The sequence below is a fragment of the Puma concolor genome, chromosome A2 (genome assembly GCF_028749965.1).
Source record: "Puma concolor isolate L17-30 chromosome A2, mPumCon1.1.hap2, whole genome shotgun sequence".
NCBI classification, from domain to species: domain Eukaryota; kingdom Metazoa; phylum Chordata; class Mammalia; order Carnivora; family Felidae; genus Puma; species Puma concolor.
Window position 1 is genome coordinate 29,905,132 of NC_141668.1, and position 21,280 is coordinate 29,926,411.

At 38.3% G+C, this 21,280-nt stretch overlaps 1 protein-coding gene across 15 annotated transcripts in view; it reads left to right on the forward strand.

Moving 5' to 3' along the window:
* The window catches only part of CADPS2 (calcium dependent secretion activator 2), a 553,951-nt gene that overhangs the window by 393,299 nt on the left and 139,372 nt on the right, over positions 1-21,280 (forward strand). For all 15 annotated transcript variants that reach the window (XM_086691294.1, XM_086691303.1, XM_086691260.1 and 12 more), the window contains exons 12-13: positions 4,685-4,821; positions 7,115-7,302. In XM_086691294.1, coding sequence (XP_086547420.1) covers positions 4,685-4,821; positions 7,115-7,302 — 325 coding nt within the window. The remainder of the gene's footprint in view (positions 1-4,684; positions 4,822-7,114; positions 7,303-21,280) is intronic.

Below are 21,280 nucleotides of genomic sequence, written 5' to 3' on the forward strand. Positions count from 1 at the left end.
AGTACAACACAGTTCATTTCCAATAATGTCAAAAAAGAACCAGAAAATTTACCTTTTTATTTTAAGCCAGATTAAAAAAAATCTTAAATTGGAATATAAGCTTACATTTAATTTTATGAGCTTATTTTCTTGATTAATCTAGTAAGTTGAATTTCACACTTCATAGGTATGTTTTATCTTACATTGAATATATTATATATATTATAACATACTATTTCAAATAATACCTTGCCTGTGATTCTAGTCTGTAAGTGTTGATTAAAATTGTCTTGTGAAAATACTCCTTATTTGTTATTCGTTGCAGAAAGCAAGATGTGTAAATTCATACATCCGGTTTTAATCAATTTAACAAAAACAAGCTAAGAAATTATTTGGATCGATAATAGAAGTGTGAACAAACTCCTAATTAATATACGTATCAACATTTCTCTTTGGTGTTCAGCATAATACATGTGTACATAAAACAAAAAATATTAACCAAGATCTACATAAAATTTTGTAACCTGGAACTTCCTATTAGTGGCTACCGTGGGTGCTATAAAAAGACAAGTGGTCCTTATCTGTCCCATGTTTAACTTCATGTGAATTTTCAAGCTCATTGAGAATTTGACCTAAAAGGAAAGTATAATCAGATGTGGATATCAGCAAATGCAGGTACCAGCAAGCTCTTAACCATAGGACAGTCTTAAATCAAGTTATTGTATTTGAAAAGATTCATATGCTGCTTAGTTCAGTTCAGGATTTTGCAGAGGAGGTGATGCACTCTTAGGTAGCAACACCTTTTTCATAGTCCTTTTGGTACCTGAGTCCCAGGTCTGAACACCAGAGTGTTCTCAGAATGCTAAGGGATGCCCGCCTCTTCCCCTGCAGTGTCACATTTGCCCTCCCTCACATCCTATTCTCCCGTTTTATATTCTAATTTCTCTCAACACCAAGAGCAGTGAGTGTACATGCGTGCGTGCGCGCACACGCACACACACACACACACCATCCTTAGAATTAGTTGCAAAAGAAGAAACATTTCAGTTGATTTTTTAAAAAAAATTTTTTAATGTTTATTTTTGAGAAAGACACAGTGTGAGCAGGGGCAGGGGAGGGGCAGAGAGAGAAGGAGAGACACAGAACTCGAAGTGGGCTCCAGGCACAGAGCCTGACGCGGGGCTTGAACTCACAAACTGTGAGATCATGACGTGAGGTGGAGTCAGACGCTTAACCAACTGAGCCACCCAGGTGCCCCTTCAGTTAACTTTTTTCCCCCTCACATCCTGAACTCTGACTTCAAATGCCTATCCTCGTGTTTGCGTTCTTGAGCACACAGGGGCCGGCTGTGGTCAGTGTCTACCGAAGAGCCCCCTCCCACACACCACAGGGGGGCCTACCAGCCTGCTAATAGTCCTCGCGTTGTTTCCTAGGCTAGCTGTTTTCAAGTCAGTGTTAACTGTTTAAATTGGTACTGTCAGCCTACTCATTCTTTTCCCTGGACTTCCAACAGATGTTACCCTAATGACAAATTTAAATTTTCAGGTTCCGTTTGAATAAGCCTCTATAATTCCATACATCTATAGCAAATAATAATCTTTCTCAATTTGGGTTTTATTCCATCCACTTTTACCACACCTGGGGACAGTACCACCTAAAGACGCTGGCGCATATAGCCAACTGTTACCATAGAAACTCTCCACCAGTATCCTCAATTACCATGTCCCACATCTGTAGTTAGTCCATAGGTTAATCATCACAATTTGTGACAGTTTTGCAGTGCGTTGTTCAAGCTCAAATCTTGTCGGTTTCTTTTGATAATTTTCTTACACCATTTCAGAAGACAAACTGAACTGAAATTTGTCCTTATCGGTGAACATTTGATTAGTGCCATGAATAATTTTTCATTTAAAACTAGTCACCATAATTTTGTGTTATAATAAACATTAATTGAAGATAATCGAGTATAACCCAGTTTTAAAGCCGGTCTCCAAGCTTTGCATTTGGTATGTAATTGATATCCAGATGATATCTCTGCATTTTCTAAGAGTAAATGTAGATATGTTACACCAAGAGAAAACTACATGAAAATATTCTTGTACAGAAATAAACTAGATAGTATTTCAACAATAGTTTTCCTATTGTACTTTGGTTCATGAGTGGGTGTTTTAAAGTGAAATATTTCTCACAGAGATCAAAACTGTTGCTTTTTCAAAATTTATTTCTTCATGAATTTATAGAAACTAATGAATCAGTGGTGCATCGTGAAATATATTTGCATGAAGTATTTCAAATTGTGCTTATAAGGTATAAAAAGAAAGTAGAACAGCTTGGTCTTTGCAGCCTGTATTTTGAAGATGGGGCAATCCCTAAGAATACATTTCACTTTCATGGAAATATAGCCCCAGCGAGATTGTGGGGTTTCTTTCTTTAATAGAATTTTGTTGGCCTGAATATTTTATCACTGTCGATATGGAGTCCATTTTTGTGACTTAAACTGCCATTAGGAATATTTTTATCATGAAAGCCAATTGTTGGCAAAGTAATTTTTCATTCATGTGTGTGATTCAGAAGGGCTTAACACATAGGTAAATGTGTGGTTTAGAGTTACATTTCATGAGGAAAATACTTCTTAAAGTAAATTCATTTTTAAAAATACGATTTGATTGCAGAAATGAACCATAAGTCATATTTTTCAGGACCTTGTAGATTTTATTTAAAGACTGTAAACACTTTGCTTTAAAATGAAAAAAAAATTGCTTCTATAAACCTCTATAAAGGGTGGAAGCAAAAAGAGAATTATGTACAATGTATTGTATGTATTTATGTATGTAATGTATGTATTTTGTAGAAGTGTAAAAGAATTGTGGATTTTCTGTGAAATTTATTGTATATCCTATTCTCAACAGATAAGCCTTAAGTGAGTGTTATTTTTAACTTCTTGTTATGACCTTCTCCGTTGAAAGAAATAATGAATAAAATTCAGATGTTTTATAAAACTAGTAATTTCATAAAGATGTTACTAAAAGATTTTTTTCACTCAAACAAACGGAGAAATGAAGATTCTGAGATTATTTAGAACACAAAAACAGTTTTATTATATATGTACCTTGCATTTTTCAATATGCTGTCTACTAATTTGATATTATTTTTGCATTATTATATATGTAACTTTATTTTGAAAGACTATTATACATACAAATAAAGCACAAGAGAAGTTGGATTGTCTCATTTCTCAATTCAGGAAGAGCAGTTTAATAACATTTGGTGTTCATCCAGTTAATACTAATTTACCACATGTAATGCATTTAATCATTCAGTTAAGTAATTAGTGAATGCAAGGGAATACATATGGCAGTTTCTCCATGCATCACAACCCAATACGTTACATCATCGATGAACACCCATTCATTGCTAACTTGCTGCATTCACATCTGCACTGATGTGAGATTTTTTTTTAATGTGATTCTGAAGACCCTTCAGCTTGAATTACATAGTTCTTCCATCCACAAATATGGCTGAAAGTTGAACTTGACATAGGATCAATATGATCTGGGCTAAATATCTAAATGTGACTGATTATGTTAGCATCATGTCCACAGATCAATATTGAGTTTTATTATGAGCCTGACTCTATAATTGCGTTTAATCAATAAACTTTTGTCTTCCTTCCTTTACAATTTTAGGATTGTACCATATAGGTTTTAAAAATTACATTTGGCTTACATTTAGGACTCTACTTCTTGTGATGACCAGAATGAGATCTGTCTATGAATTTTAAGGAACAATGGAGCCTCGGCCCCACCATTGTCAGGAGAGTCCACTTTTACCCTGATAACTGATTGCTTGCCTGATGCGTGCTACATTTCTAACCGAGCTAATGTAGTAACACCCCAGCACTCCTTTTGGGTGGTGTGTGTCTTTTTTTTCTCTCTACTTAGTAAATAATTCACATTGAAGACTTTGACAAAACATACCATTAATGAAAGCAGTCCTAAAAGCTTGCCTTTTGATAAACCCGCAGGGTCTGCAGGCGTTGAAAGATGCAATCTGCAAAGAACAAGAAATTTGGGTCTTTGATTGAAGTGCCATTTGGGACGTTATGCTTTGTCTGCGTATTTGCACAAACATGATGCTCCCTTTTTCCTATCTCTTAAACTTGAAGCTTGAGAGCATTCAGTGCCATTTCTACATGAAGGTTGGTCCCATTAAAGGCTCAAAAAAAAAAAAAAAAAGAAGAAAAGAAAAAGAAAAAAAAGACTGGAAGTGATCCAGCAGAAGCCTGTGTGTTCATTTCTATCCTAGTTTGCCATTTGGAAAGCAAGCTTCTAGCCATCATTGCTATTTTTTTATGACTAGACCTGGGTTCTTTTCCAGTCAATTCCTTCTTTAAACACATACTTAAAATGTATCTACTTTCTTAAAATTGGAAAATAAGATTATTTCTGTGATGAATGTTAGAAGAGGCTCTGATTGAAAGTAGGATTTCCTCATTTCAAATGATCTGCAGATTTTTCCAGATCATTTTTCACTAGGCTGCAGAAAAATTGCAATTTATGTTAATATGCTGGATTCCTGGCATCCTATTTTTTGCAGTGAAAATAATGTGTTATCATGAGGCATGCATTTGGTGTTCAAAAACTGTATTTGCCCATGAGTAAGCCAGGGAAGTAAATGTATTATACATGCTTTTCTGGATTTACAGATGCAGACCGTTTTCAGAAACATGGTATGGATGAGTTTATTTCTGCTAATCCTTGCAAGCTTGACCACGCCTTCCTTTTTAGACTACTCCAGAGGCAGACTTTGGATCACAGACTGAATGATTCCTATTCTTGCTTGGTGAGTACAAGTCTGTCCATCCAGTTCCCTGTGGGTTAGAATGAAAGATTTTTTTTTAAGTGAGAAACACTTGTTATGAAGCGGCATTTTATTCCTGACCCCTTTAATAACTGTAGTTGGGAGTTAGGGATAAAGGATTCCAATCGATTGCTTCCCAATTTGAAAATTATACACTTGAAGACCACTGCTGTGCCACTCAATAGACAGGAGAATAGACTCAAACAGACACTGACTTGTGGTTTATCAGTCCCTCTGGAGAAGGCTGAATGAAAATAAAGGCTTTAATGAAGGCCAAAAAAAAAAAAAAAAAAAAAACACACACACACACACCTCTGGGATAGGATTTACTAACACCTGTAGAGACATTTTAAGGTTTAAATTCTCACCAAATGTTGATATCTTTCGTTTCTCTCTTGTTTCTAGAAAGACAACCTAAGTGGCAGGGGAAAGAAACAGTGGGATAAATGATATGACAGGGCAACATGTAACAAGAAAGCTTTGGTTTCCTTTAACCTTCCAAAGATAATTTGAATTCCTTAAAAAAAAACTAAATCAAGTAGCTAAACTGCTACTCAATGTGTTGAAACCAGGCAGAATTTGGCATATAAAGTACCGTTTACATATAGAAGGAATGCTTGACCCCTCAGAATGTGGGCATTAAACTGTAGCCTAGGAATTGCACGTACCTTTCCAAGGATTTATATCAGTGGCCATTGCTCTGAAATGTGTCCGGCCTGAATATGCCTGTTTCCATCACCACATGGTCTTTTGACTGTTGAACATGGTATGGCAGCTACCTACAATAAAGCTACGGTCTCTTTAAAGTAAGATTTTAGACAGGATGTGCTCCAAGCTCATTGGACATGTTTGAATAGGCAGGAAGAATTAAAACCACTTACTGCTGTGATCACAATTTACTGTCCTGATAATTCATTTGTACATTCATTATTAAGTACACTACGTGCATGGTTTAAACCTGATCCAGCCCAAACTTTACAATTATATGGAGAGTGAAATCATCACAAGACCTGATGGTGCCTTTCCGGGGACAAGCACACACACAGTGGACATCAGTGACGGGCTTCCCTTGTGGATTTCCACTCAGTGGAGTTAGGTACTGAATTACAAAAGTTGTTTTGGTTAAGTGGATGACCCCACGTGTCATAAGGAGTCTGAGGAGAGCACTACAGTGTGTCTTCAACTGCATCTAGAGGGTAGTGAGCATGGTGTGATGAGAAAAGGGTGTTTGGAGGCAGGATGGATGGCCCTGGATGTAAATCATGGCCCGACAATCGACTTTCAGTGTCTCGATTAATTCACTAAATGTTGCTGCATTGTAGTTTATGTGGCTGTGACAGGGAGAGCATAGTAACTACCAGGCACGATGGCTCTAATATTACAGAGAGCGCATAATATTGTATGTCCAGTTCGGTGCCTGTACCATCACCACAGTAAGTTTTTGAGAGCTTGTTTTTCTCCGTCTTAGTGTTCTTGCTGTCTTAGCTTTCTGCATTTCTCACCAATCTTTTCCTTCTCTTGCGCCATTATCCTGCCCCCTTTTAAAACCATTTATTTCTTAGTTCATATAATCCATCAAAACATTTTATGAACCAACTCTGCCTAACCCTGCCCTCCAGTATTGGCCAAGCAGACACTACCTGCTGGTTCAGTTGGCTCACACACACACACACACACACACACACACACAAGCGCACAGACACACACACCTTTCACATCTCGTTTCAAGAACACCAAAAACTATTATAAAACATTAACTCTGTTATATTGGTCACAGAAGGACAAACAGAACGAGTACAATGTCCCAAAAATGTAAATTTCCAAATAGCATATGTTTACCGCTGCTAGACTTAACTAGGATTTTCTTATAAAAGTGCTTCTGGCAACTCGGCAGTTTCGATTATGGTGTCTGATTTACCGTTCTCTTTTTAATTGACTCATTCATGGATCGAAGTTTGTCAGAATGTTTTTCTTCGTGACTGACAATTTTAGATACTGTGAATAAATTTAGTTAATTTTGAATGACGGTGGAGAAAAACCGGTTTCCCGTGCCTTGCCGTGGCAATAAAGAGAGAATGGTGTTAGGTGACCAGCGTCCCAGATCAGGTCCAAAACTGTTGACATTAGCTTTCTGAAAATAACATGCAACATGCTACTAATAAAAAAAATATATCAAAAGACACTTTGATGCAGCTTCTTCTTATAATGTCTAAGAGTGCCTACAGAAAAGCAAATCCTAGTACAGAAAGAAAAAAAATTTTTTTTTCTTTTGCAGGGTTGGTTTAGCCCTGGCCAAGTCTTTGTGTTAGATGAGTACTGTGCCCGTTACGGTGTGAGAGGCTGTCACAGACATCTCTGCTACCTTACAGAACTGATGGAACATTCAGAAAACGGTGCTGTCATTGACCCAACCCTGCTCCATTACAGCTTTGCATTCTGCGCCTCTCACGTGCATGGCAACAGGTATTTTTACTTGCAAACACGCAGTGATATATGTAGGGTTGACTTGGGAAGAGAGAAAAATGTGCTTTGCCACTATCACCTAGTAACAGATTTTAAATAGCAAGCACTTCTTGCAAGAGACGGGAAAAAAACCCACAAAGGAAAAATGTACATCAATATGCTGTTGATTTAGGTTGGCTGCACTTTATGTTTCTTTTTGCCATTGAAGCCACTTGAAAGAGAAAGGAAGAGAATATCTAGGAGATTAGAAGTTGCCTTTTAGTTCTTAGGTACCACCTCACACTCAGGTCTGCACAGCTGAAGTGTCTTCTGTATGTTCATCATGATGCATATGTATGTCTGGGTAGAACTTGTTGATAGGTCCGTGTATACCTAATGGTCCATCCTTGCCTTTCCGCTGTGGAATAAGTTTTCATTGATAAAGCAAGATAAATAAGGAGGTTTATGGGGAGTCTCCTCTTAGCTCCTGTTCTGTACCTTAGGAGCAAGTGTCCCATTTTAGCACCCTGAGCCAGTGATCTCACCTTTTGCTTTACCAAAAGGACAAAAAAAAAAAAAAATCACCTAATACAGGCACCCCACAGCTATGTGCTTTTGAGCTTAAAATCTCTCCATGTCTCATTCCCTACCTTTTCTTCATCCTGTTCCAGGGAACCTTATTAGGGTTCCTCCCACAAAGGGGTTACCCCTTATCCCATCCCCCTTTTGGCTTGTTTCAACCATCATTCCATCTCTCCATCTTCCTATTTCCTTTCTTCCCACAAACCTGTGTAAGCTTTTGCTAGCCTCACAGCATTACAGGATGGTCAAGGGACTCTGAAGTCAGAGTGCTGAGTTCAAAGGAATACAAATTAACAGTGTGAGGTAGGGTAAGCTTCATCATCTAGTGAAGTGTCTGGGTTTCCCTGTCCTTGAGAAGGATAGAACATAGCATCTTTCTCAGAAGTCATGAATTGGCTAGGGATTAAGTGCATTAGTATGTGTCAGGTACTTAGAACACTTCCTGACACATGATTTGTCAAAAAAAAAATGTTAACTGGTAGTTTATGTTGTCGTAAGTGTTGTTATTATGTCAAGCTACCTTTCCATTGTTCTCTTTATCTCCCCAACCAATCTTCTGTCTCCATTCCCCCATCTGCTTCTGGCTTCTAGCTCCTCACTTACCAACAAGGCTTCTTGAAATAGATTGCATAATGACCTAATCCAGGAACCTCTTCTCCGGCTTCACCTTCGCTACTCCCACTGAAAAGATGATGCTCTTGAATTTCCCAGGGTCTGTGCTGCTTGAACTGCTGCTTATCTCCCTGGTGCCGTACCGCCTCATGTCGGCTCTCCCCTTATTTATTTTTGACCATCTCTTTGCTAATAATTTTTGTTCCTCCAGACTCCCAGGTACAGGATAGCTCTTTTCTCACATCTGTTCTTGAACTTGCTCTTCTTTCTGAGAATTTTTCTACTTCACAGAAAAATTGTACTTCAGTGATCTTGCCCCTTTCCACAGCGACCTCTCTTTTTACAGACAACTCCATCCCAATGACTCTTCTAAACTATAGGTCTCTATTGACCATGGATGGCTTGAATGTTCTGGTACTTTCAACTCTGTGTATAAAATAAGTCTGTCATCTCACTAGACCAGCTTCTGTACCTCTTGTAGCTCTTAGCAGGGTACCTGGCAAAGAGTAACGAAATAAGTGCTCAGTAAACATTTGATGAGTGAATGAATGACTTCACTAGTTATGTTAATATCACTTCCATTAATGACGTATTCATTTTCCATTCATCTTTTGCTTGTACCTTCTAGACCCAGTCTGTTGCCAGTGTCAACACTGAGCACTCCTCAGGTTCGCTTTTTTATCATTTTCATTGCACTATCCTAATTCAAGCCTTCATTTTTTTCTTGCTTATTTATCTTTATACATGTCTCTACTGCTTTTTTTTTAATTTTTTTTTAAGTTTATTCATTTTTGAGAGAGAGAGCATGAGCAAGGGAGGGGCAGAGAGAGAGAGAGGTAGACACAGAATCCAAAGCAGGCTCCAGGCTCCAAGCTGTCAGCACAGAGCCTGACGCAGGACCCTAACTCACAGAGCATGAGATCATGACCTGAGCTGAGGTCAGAGGCTCAACCGACTGAGCCACCCAGGCGCCCCATCCATCTCTACTGCTTTTTTTAAAAAAATTATTTTAAGAGAGAGCACAAGCCAGGGAGAAGGGCAGAGGGAGGGAGAATCTTAGGTTCCACCCTCAATGCAGATCACAATGTGGGGCTTGATCTCAGAAACCATGAGATCACAACCTGAGTTGAAATCAAGAGTCTGACGCTTAACCAACAGAGCTACCCAGGCACCCCTCTCTGCTGCTTTTTGCCCTCCCTACAAAAGTCTAGCAATCACCTTCAAAATTACAGATTAACTTTTATTCTACTCCTTTACAAAAAATTTCAGTGATTCTTGTTTGATTAGGAAATTAAAGATAAGTTCCAATCTATATTGTTAGGGTTTTCTCTACATATTTCTTGTCTGATCTACCCAGACTTCTCTCCCAGTATGCCTCCATATATAATCTTTACCCCAGACAACTCATTTATTCATCATGTCCTATTTGTCGTTTCCCAAATTTGTAATCGTCCTGTATCATAAAGCTCCTCAAAGAAAGCTTCAGTTAACTTAAACACTAAAAACCTTATGCCTGTAGTTTTCTTATGAACTTTATCCTGCATACCTACATGCTGCATCCATGCCCACACTCACCTGCTTCTATCCTAGTAGGTCATATTTTAAAGGCAAAACCCAGCTCTCGTTCACCTGTTGTGCTCTGCAGGAGGAGACCACACTGCCTTGTACATTGTGGGCACACAGTAAGTATTTGCTGAGTTGAAGTTGTCATTGTTGCCATTCTCATTCCACAGTAAATGAAAACCAATCCTGGTCTCAGGATCTGGGACCTAATTATGGAACACAACCTTAACTTGAGAATTAAGGGGAAACTGCAGATTGTAGTCATTTCCCATTACCCTAAACTAAATCATCTACACTCCATAAACTTTGGTGGGGGTGAGGTGGAGGGTAACGGGGTGGCAACAACAGGGGACAGTCAGGATCACTAATCAATAGCCAACATGAGCAGTTTTGTTTTTTTTAAACTAAAACTGTTTCTTAGCTCCTGGCTCTGTCTTACCTCCTCCTGACCAATGGATGTCAAAAGATACGTCTCCCAATGTTAGTTAGGCAGGATTCCGAAATGCAAGCGGCTGAGAAGGTTGTACTGAAACAGACCTACCCAAAGAATTTGGTACAATCAGATTATTTTCATCATTAACACTGAAAGGGATAATTAAGTTGAGAACCTTAAGTAGGACATTCAGCTAATGCTTCCCCAAAACGTGTATGTTTGAGACACATTTTAATGGAAAGTTACTGAGGCAGCTGGGAACTGCCACCTTGGAGGCAGGCTGATTTGAATCTATAGGTTGCCATAGTTACTTTTATTCTGTAAAGCTATTGTTTTCTTTATAATGGTACACTGCAAAGTATAATATAAGGTGTGCTTATATGTTCATGCTTGTGTTATGCTTAACATAAATCCATTTTCTGGGTTAAAATGTGTACATTTTCAGATATCTCTGCATGGTATAAAACAAATACGGGTCAGTCTGGGATTCAACATTTAGGTCACGTGCAGCTTAAAAAAGAAAGGAAGAAATGCAGTTTTAGGGAAATTTGAACCTCAGTTTGAGGTAGAAATTATCTAAGATAAGCTGACGGGTATGATGTCATTCAGAAATGCCATGCCATCACAGTGAACGAATAAAAAGAGGCAAAAGATCACTACTTGAATCTAACTCTGAAATCTGCAAACTGACCCATTTTGGGCAAATGACTTAATCTTTCTGAAACTCCCAAGTTCTCATGTGTAAAAGGGGAAATGCTAATATGAAGATACTGGGTAATTATCAGTACTTATTAGTTGTTATTCTAACAGTGCTTTTTCCCTTTGCCACCCAGCCACAGGGACGTAAACTGTATGGAGAAAAAAACGTGATAAATAGGTAGAGCTGTGGTATCTCATGCTAAGTGGAAATATTTCAGTGCATATGTAATTATAATCTTCATTTCTTTGCTGATAGAATATTCAGGTTTTAGCAACCTCGCCTTATGAAAATAAGCTTCTCTTATCCGAGTCTGCAGTATCTGATATTTATACAGACTTTTGTTAAAAATACCATCAATGTCAAGTCGGACTTTTCTACAGTATTTGCCATAGTCTCTCTTTATGATCGTTTTTATCTGTCAAGACACATTCAGAGCTCCATTTTGCTCATTACCTGAGCTACCTCTGTCAAAAATTCAAAAGGAAAAAAGATTGCCTTTTGTCATTGACTGAAGTGAAGGACAACAGTGCCGTCTGGATCTGAAATTTTTCCGGGAGCACATCCTATTACACAGCATTGAGCTCTCAAGGTGCTCTGTGCCGACCCATCTTCTCTGAATAGCACTCGGAGTGTTTCAGGAATAAAAGAATAGAGTTAAACAGAAAAGGTCTGGCTGGTACTAAGATGGAGGAAGAGAGAGAAAAAGAAAGGAAGAAAGAAAAAAGTGAGTCAAGGACAGAAACAGACACATTCCTCCTGCAGGATGATAGCCGCACGTCTGTGAATAACAGAGCCACTCAGTGATCGTGACACTAAGGACTGACAGGAACGAGAAAAGAGACTTTCAGAGACTATGCATTATAGGGCAAAGTTCTAGGTTGATATGTGTGGTTATGCATCTTGGTTTTGCTTGTTACGCTGAGGGTGGAGAAGCTAAAGCAGCAACACAAAATGGCTTTTATGTGTCAGTTTAATATATGGTATGTATACAGGGTATTCACTGGCTTGGCCACAGTTTAGTGGGCCTGCCTTAGAGCTGCTGCACGTCTGACAAAAGCCAGCTCAGATGCGCTTTCAAGTGTAGGGATGGGTTTGTAACATGACTAGAGTTTATATTGAAAATAATCTCGATTTTTTGTGGACTCCAGACTACGTCACAGAGTAGTAGGCAGCCTTCATGGGATCAACCATATTATTATATGATGATGTCTCCATCTTCACAGGTAACATTTCCTCTGATGTACCACTTCAGAAATGGTGCCTTAACTTCCTGTCTCTTAATTTTAGGGACAGTGGTGCATGTTTGAGTAAAATCATAGATAATTGCATCAAATAGGCTCATCAAAACTTTTCCTTGCCACTTTTTTTTCCTTACCATTTCTTTTTTTTTTTTAATTTTTTTTTTTAATGTTTATTTATTTTTAAGACAGAGAGAGAGCATGAACGGGGGAGGGTCAGAGAGAGACAGAGACACAGAATCTGAAACAGGCTCCAGGCTCCGAGCTGTCAGCACAGAGCCTGATGCGGGGCTCGAACTCACAGACTGCAAGATCATGACCTGAGCCAAAGTCGGTCGCCCAACTGACTGAGCCACCCTGGCGCCCCTCCTTACCATTTCTTAATTCTAGTCTTTTATATGTGACTTAGAGAAAATAAGTGTAAATGTCACATCAGTTGTGAATCTGGAGACTCACTTCTGGGACAGGTGGGCAACCAGATCAAATGCCATAAGCAAGGTTCATCTTCATGTAATGCGTCCAGGTGGACAGATTTCATCCTATGTGCACAGAAGGGGAAGGGATAGTGATCAATGAGTGCCTTTTAAAATATACTCTGAGGGTTCTTTGTTGATTCTCTCAGAAACTATAGAATAACCTCAGATCTGTCTCAGTCAGGCTTGCCTAGCAATAACATCTATCCCCACCCAGCCTTGAGTTCAATACTAGAGCAAGGTAAGTATGCCTTTCAAAACAACACAGACAAAAACAGAAAGTGAGCAGTTGAGTGGAAAGACATAGTATGTTGAAACAGAACATCTGTCTTCAGCTCTCCTACTTATGAGCTATTTCCTTTTGATCAGTTGGTCCTGTCTGAGCCTCAGTTTCCCATCTGTTCATTGTGAATAATTACATCAATGCTGCCACCTCATGTTTCTGGAAAACATTGTGGGTCTAATGGGACAGTGGCAAAGACCTCGCCAAAAGCAGGAGTCAAGAACCCAGTCATCAAGGGTAATAAGTAAGCTCCCAGAATGCAACCTGAAGAATATAGTTATTAAAATCACCTAATCAGTTTCCTGTTTTCCTTCCACACCATTCATTCGCAGCACACAGCTCCTAGATTTTTCTGAAATAATGCATAAAAGAGCCCACTGAAGGTAAATCATTAAGGAAGAGACAAGGCAAAGGGTTTTTTAATACGTGTTAGAATGTAAATCAGGTTAATTTACCTTGTAAATTAGCTCTTGTAAGCAAGAACTACACCAGCTTTTTTAAAACTCAGGGCCTTTAGCGCCTTTTTAGCATCTAGACTTAGGTGTGGAAAAGTTTGAGGTCTTGAGTTGGATTTTCATGTAACTTTCTAATATACTAAAGTTTTTTTTTTTAAGAACATAATATGTAATGCTGTTACATAAAAACAAACACAACTATCTGTGCACATCTATACCATTTACTAGTACTCTTGCCAGTTTAGGGTTTTTAGATCTATGTTGATGCACAAAATTGGCCTATTTTTTCCCTCTCTCATACGGCTTTTATTGGGATGTGATATTCACGTTACCATAGATAGCCATATACAGTGAGTTTGGGAACTTTGTAGCTTGTTTTGTATAGACGTCAAATGACTTACTGTTTAAAAATTATCAGTGACTCCTCTTTAAAACCATCTTTGAGATGGCTTTGAGACTTCTAGATGGAAAGATTTTTACCTATCACATTAGTTAATTTTGTAGTTAGCTATACAGGCTTTCCTTCTATCTTTTTGAGTGAGTTTTGTCAGGTTATGGTTTTCTAGGAAATAGTGCATTTTATCGAAGTTTTCAAATGCATTGATACTAAGTTCAAGTCATTCTTTGTACTTTTTGCTCTGCCTACTTTTTGTACATTATAATGTTGTTTATTTGTATCTTCTCTTTTCCCCCTCAATCCATCTTGCCAGAAGTTCTGTAAACTTTATTAGTCCTTCCAAAGAAGTAGATTTTGGCTTTGTTGAACTATACTACTCTTTTCCCTTTTCATTAATTTTTTTTAAAAAACCAACTTTTTAGAAACATAATTTTAGATTTACAGAAAAATTGCAAGGATGTTGCAGGGAATTTCTATATTTGTTTCCCCTGTTACCGTCATATAATAACGTGGTATATTTGTCAAAACTAAGAAACCAACATTGGCATGTTAGTTACCTAACCAGTAGTTCTTACTTGGGTTTTACTAGCCCATTTTTTTGTGTCCTATTTTTTCTTTCCTGTTCCAAGGTCCAACTCAGGATGCCACCCACCCCTGTTGCATTTAGTTGTCATGTCCCCTCTGATCTGTGGAGTTCCTCCATCTTTTTGTGGTTTTTCACAACCTTGACCGTTTGGGAGAGTTCTGGTCAAGTGTTTTGTGAGATATCTCTCAGTTTGGGTTTGTGGGACATTTTCATGATTAGATTGAGGTTATGGGATTTTAAAGAGATAAAAAACTGTCTCATCTCAGGAAGTCCTTGATAACCCCAAGACATCACTGGTCATCTTCACTCTAGGGTCACTTGGGAAAGGTAGTGCATGCCCGGATTCTCCACTGCAAAGATATTATTTTGCTTTCTCTAAACACTAGTTTTTGAAAGCAAGTCACTAAGTCTAACTCACACTCAGTGGGAGAGTGCCACTTTCCTGGAGGGAGGACCAACTAGATATATTATTTGGAATTCTTCTGCAAGGAAATTTGTCTTCTCTCTATTTACTCAGTCAAACATTTATCTATATTAATCTGGATTCATATGTAGTTATTTTGTACTTTGGGTTATAATCTGATACTGCTTTATTTTGTTCCTCAAATGGTTCCAGCTTGAGCCATTGAGAGCTCTTTCAGACTGACTCCCTATGATAGGTACTAAAACATGCTCCAAGCTCATCTTGCATTTTCGAAACCCCATCTGGTAAGTGGAAAGCTGTAGCTGCCATAGTGGATTCTTTCTCCTGCTTATGCCAATTTTTGCTTTGTATATTTTGAGGCTGTTTATTAGGTACATTCAAGTTTAAAATTGTTAAATCCTCCTAGAGAATGGGAATTATTATCATTGTTTAATAATGACCCTTTTTACAACTAATGTATTTTGCATTCAAGTTTATTAAATGGTTATTAATGTAGCCTTCTTTTGGTATTTGTCTGATATGTTTATTCATACTTTTAGCCTTTCTGTATTCTTGTGTTTTAGTGTATTTTATAAGTAGCAAACTAGATTCTGATTCAATTCTCCAGTATGACAATTTGTTTTTTAATCAGTTTAGTCCATTTACAATTATGTGTATTGATATAAATGAATTTATTTCTACCATTTTATTTTGGCCTTTGTTTTTTTTGGTTCATGTTTGTAGGCTTTTTGTTTCTTTCTTGCCCTATTGTTTTATCCAGGTTCTTTTCTTCTGTTTCTTTTACCCCTCAATAGCTTACATTTTCCAACATTTGAGATTTTACCAAGCATGTTGCTAAAAATTTTTTAAGTTTTATGCTAATCAACACATTTCTTCTCCTTCTAAAGAGTAGAGAGACCTTACTCTCTATGCTTTTATTCTCTGGTATTTCAGTTGTATCCTTGTTTATTTGTTTTCTATTTTATACTCAACACTTGCTTAGATTTAGAATTTTTTCCTTTTTTCCTGAAGTATATTTTTTGGAATTTCCTATTATGGAGCACTTATGGATAGTGAATTTTTATTTGGAACTGTGTGTGTTCTACATTTTTTCAAAGAAAATTTTGCTAGGTGTACAGTTCTACATTGACCGTTACTTTCTCTCAAAACTTGAAAGATAATACTTGGTTCTCTTCTGGCTTCCTTTGTTATGAGAAAGAAAGCTGTTGGCAATCTAATTGCCATTCTTTTGATGTGGATTTGTCTCTCCTCTCTGGATACCTTCAAGATTATTTTGTTCATTAGTGTTTTGTGGGTTCACTATAGCATATCTACATGTAGATTTCTTTTCATGTATACTGGTGGGGGTTCCTGTGGATTTCTGATCCATGTACCCTGATATTGAGTAAGTGCAGATTTCTTTGAATTTACCTTGATTTGCGTGTGAAGATCCATGTTTGCCATCGTTCTGGAATATTGTTATCTCTTTAAATGTTGGTTCTCCCCTAATCTCTTTTCTGAAATTTCAAATATCCATATATGAGGCATTTATCTTATGTATGTTTTAATGTCTGTAATACATATTCTACTTATTTATCCAGTTGCATTCTGGGTAATACTTTCAGTTCTATCTTCAAAGAACTTGGCGAAGTTTTTCTATAAAGGGCCAGATAGTAAACATAATAAATATTTTGGACTTTGTGGGCCATATGATCTCTGCCACAATTGCTCAAGCGTATGTTTTAGTGCAAAAACAGCCAAGAGTCATATGTAAATGAATGGGTGTGGTTTGTGTTCTAATAAAATTTTATTCATAAAAACAAGTGGTAGACTATACTTTGCCAACCCTTACTCTATCTCATTCTCTCTTTAGTGAGGATATCTACTTTTTAACCCACTCATTGAATTGTTAATTTCAATTTTTTTTTTTAGTTCTGGAAATTTCTATTTGGTTCTTTTTAAAATCCATTTGAGGGGCGCCTGGGTGGCGCAGTCGGTTAAGCGTCCGACTTCAACCAGGTCACGATCTCGCGGTCCGTGAGTTCGAGCCCCGCGTCGGGCTCTGGGCTGATGGCTCAGAGCCTGGAGCCTGTTTCCGATTCTGTGTCTCCCTCTCTCTCTGCCCCTCGCCCGTTCATGCTCTGTCTCTCTCTGTCCCAAAAATAAATAAACGTTGAAAAAAAAAATTAAAAAAAAATAATAATAAATAAATAAATAAAATCCATTTGATTTTTGTTTTGTTTGTTTTTTTGTTGTTGTGTTTTGAGAGAGAGAGAGTGCGTGCATGCATGATCCAGGGAGGGAGAGAATCTTAATCAGGCTCCACTCTGCCCATGTGGGGCTTGATTGCACTACTGTGAAATCAAGACCTGAACTGCAATCGAGAGTCAGACGCTCAGCTGACTAAGCCACTCTGGCACCCCCATTTCATCATTTCTGAACCTCTCTCATTTGATTCTTGGTTTTTATCTCTCCCTCCTTTTCCCCTTAGACCTTTATAATTATTTTATATTCTGATCAATTTTAATAACTAAAATTTTCTAGGCGTTTATATCTTGTTTCTGCTGACATTTTTGCCATGGTCACTGTTTTCTTATTCAGCTAGCTTTTTTTTTTTTTTTTTTTTTTTAGTAAGCACATGTATTTGAAATTAATTTGTGAGAATTCTACAAGGCCTGGTTGAGAATGAGAATACTCTCTTTTATTTTATTTATTTATTTATTTATTTTTTTTTTTAATTTTTTTTTTTATTTATATATGAAATTTATTGTCAAATTGGTTTCCATACAACACCCAGTGCTCATCCCAAAAGGTGCCCTCCTCAATACCCATCACCCACCCTCTCCTCCCTCCCACCCCCCATCAACCCTTAGTTTGTTCTCAGTTCTCAACAGTCTCTTATGCTTTGGCTCTCTCCCACTCTAACCTCTTTTTTTTTTTTTTTTCCCTTCCCCTCCCCCATGGGTTCCTGTTAAGTTTCTCAGGATCCACATAAGAGTGAAACCATATGGTATCTGTCTTTCTCTGTATGGCTTATTTCACTTAGCATCACACTCTCCAGTTCCATCCACGTTGCTACAAAAGGCCATATTTCATTTTTTCTCATTGCCACGTAGTATTCCATTGTGTATATAAACCACAATTTCTTTATCCATTCATCAGTTGATGGACATTTAGGCTCTTTCCATAATTTGGCTATTGTTGAGAGTGCTGCTATGAACATTGGGGTACAAGTGCCCCTATGCATCAGTACTCCTGTGTCCCTTGGATAAATTCCTAGCAGTGCTACTGCTGGGTCATAGGGTAGGTCTATTTTTAATTTTCTGAGGAACCTCCACACTGCTTTCCAGAGCGGCTGCACCAATTTGCATTCCCACCAACAGTGCAAGAGGGTTCCCGTTTCTCCACATCCTCTCCAGCATCTATAGTCTCCTGATTTGTTCATTTTGGCCACTCTGACTGGCGTGAGGTGATACCTGAGTGTGGTTTTGATTTGTATTTCCCTGATAAGGAGCGACGCTGAACATCTTTTCATGTGCCTGTTGGCCATCCGGATGTCTTCTTTAGAGAAGTGTCTATTCATGTTTTCTGCCCATTTCTTCACTGGGTTATTTGCTTTTCGGGTGTGGAGTTTGGTGAGCTCTTTATAGATTTTGGATACTAGCCCTTTGTCCGATATGTCATTTGCAAATATCTTTTCCCATTCCGTTGGTTGCCTTTTAGTTTTGTTGGTTGTTTCCTTTGCTGTGCAGAAGCTTTTTATCTTCATAAGGTCCCAGTGATTCACTTTTGCTTTTAATTCCCTTGCCTTTGGGGATGTGTCGAGTAAGAGATTGCTACGGCTGAGGTCAGAGAGGTCTTTTCCTGCTTTCTCCTCTAAGGTTTTGATGGTTTCCTGTCTCACATTCAGGTCCTTTATCCATTTTGAGTTTATTTTTGTGAATGGTGTGAGAAAGTGGTCTAGTTTCAACCTTCTGCATGTTGCTGTCCAGTTCTCCCAGCACCATAAAATATTTTTTTTCAACGTTTATTTATTTTTGGGACAGAGAGAGACAGAGCATGAACGGGGGAGGGGCAGAGAGAGGGAGACACAGAATCGGAAACAAGCTCCAGGCTCTGAGCCATCAGCCCAGAGCCTGACGCGGGGCTCGAACTCACAGACCACGAGATCGTGACCTGGCTGAAGTCGGACGCTTAACCGACTGCGCCACCCAGGCGCCCCTGAGAATACTCTCTTTTAAAGAGGATGTGCTCTTGCTTTTTACTTGGTGATTGAGGTGCTACTGGAGCTACTTTAGTTTCTCATCTTGGGGATTTCTTGATTGCGCAGGTAGTACCCAGTTTAATGAGGTTGGGCATATGGTTCATATTGTCAGCAAAGACTCTTTCACTCAATCTTTAGATGTTGTGGAAACAGGTTTCCTTGTTGCCTCCCCCTTACAAGAATGTGGATTCTTTCTGGCCCATCCTTTAACTGATAGTACAGCCCAGTTGTTTGTACTGGGCCCAGTTTTTGCAGGAATCTCCGGTTCAGTGGCCCCTGGGGTTGCAGACCCCATGGTGCATTCTCTTGAACATAGCTGTGAAGCCTCCTTAGTATCAGCATTTACCCCCCAAGGCAGCCCTGTTGTTCACATGCACCCCCACTTTGGTTTCAGTTTCTGGTTCCTTTTCATTTTCCTGGCTTTGGAGAATTTTTTTTAACTTTCTTCTAAGTACAGCACATTTAACTACTGTATGCTTGTTATGACTTTGGCAGTGTTTAGGTGTTTTTTAGGGAAAAGGGGCTTTTGGAGTATCAAGTCAACCCACTATACTAGAAGCAGAAGAGTCATATAAAATTTGCATTTTGGAAAAAAAAATTTGAACATCTTGACTATGGAGAACCTGTTGGAACGCTCTCCACAACCTCTGCTTCTAGTTCCACCTGATTAAATGCTGCTTATCTGTTACATCTCAGCTGAAAAATCATTCCAAACCTGACTCCTTCCCTGAAAATCCATGCTACCTCAAAGCTTTGTACCTTTGCCCTTCTTTATTGCAATTGTACATTACTGTCTGGTTTTTCTTTTAATGCCTTTCCCTGCTATAAACTCTGTTGGGGCAGGAGACATTTCTGTTCTGGTTATATTTTCCCCAGCACCTAGGCAGGTACTCAATGAATATTTGTTGAGTCAGGAAATGAATGATAGTGGCCATCTGTTTACAAATTTTATAAGTGAAATGTTGGGGCACTTGGTAAGTAGAGTTCACAGTTAAATATTCTGAATGAACCAAATGCAGTGATTTTTATGACCTGTGGAGAGATTCTGTGTAAAGCAGAAAGATTGTATCATTTTGCCACCCAGAAATTAATAGATTAAAACAATAAAATACTCTTTTTATGTATAAAATAGAAAATGATTATAACAAATGATAAAGACAACAGTTGATGAGATTGCAGGGAAATGAATCATTTCATGCACATGGGTCACGGAGCAAACATAAATAAGTACTTTCTTAAAAAGCAATTTGGTAGTATGTATCAAATTTCTGAAAACATCATTACATTGTCTTAGCTTGGGCCGCCATAAAAAAAACTCCATCAGTTGGGTGGCTTAAACATTAGGAATTTATTTTCTCACAATTTTGGAAATTGGAAGTCAGAGATCAAGGTGCCCAGCATGGTCAGGTTCTAGGGAAGGCTCTCTTCCTGACTTGCAAATGACTTCCTTCCCCCCATGTCCTCATATAACAGAGAATAAGAAATCCCACTCTTTCTCTTCTTAGAAGGCCACCCATCCTATCAGTTTAGTGTCCCACCCCTATGACTGACCTCTTTTAACCTGATTACCACCTAAAAGTGCCATCTATAAATACAGTAACATTGGGGGCTGGGACTTCAGCATATGGATTTTCATTCATGGTGGATTCAGTACAATCCATAGTACCACTTATCCAACAATGTACTTTCAAGAATTTACCCTAAAGAAGTAATAAGAGATGGATTAAAAATATTATAGTGTAAGATTGTGTATATGTAAGAATATAAGTGTGGGGCACCAGGATGGCTCAGTTTGTTAAGCGTTTGAGTCTTGATGTAGGCTCAGGTCATGATCTCACAGTTCATGGGTTCAAACCCTGCCTCAGGCTTCACACTGACAGTATATGGAGCCTGCTTGGGATTCTCTATCTGCCCCTCCCCTGCGCATGCACACGTGCTTTTTCTCTCTTGCTGTCAAAATAAACTTAAAAAAAAAGTTTACTCTATATATGGTAGTATACATGGTAGGAA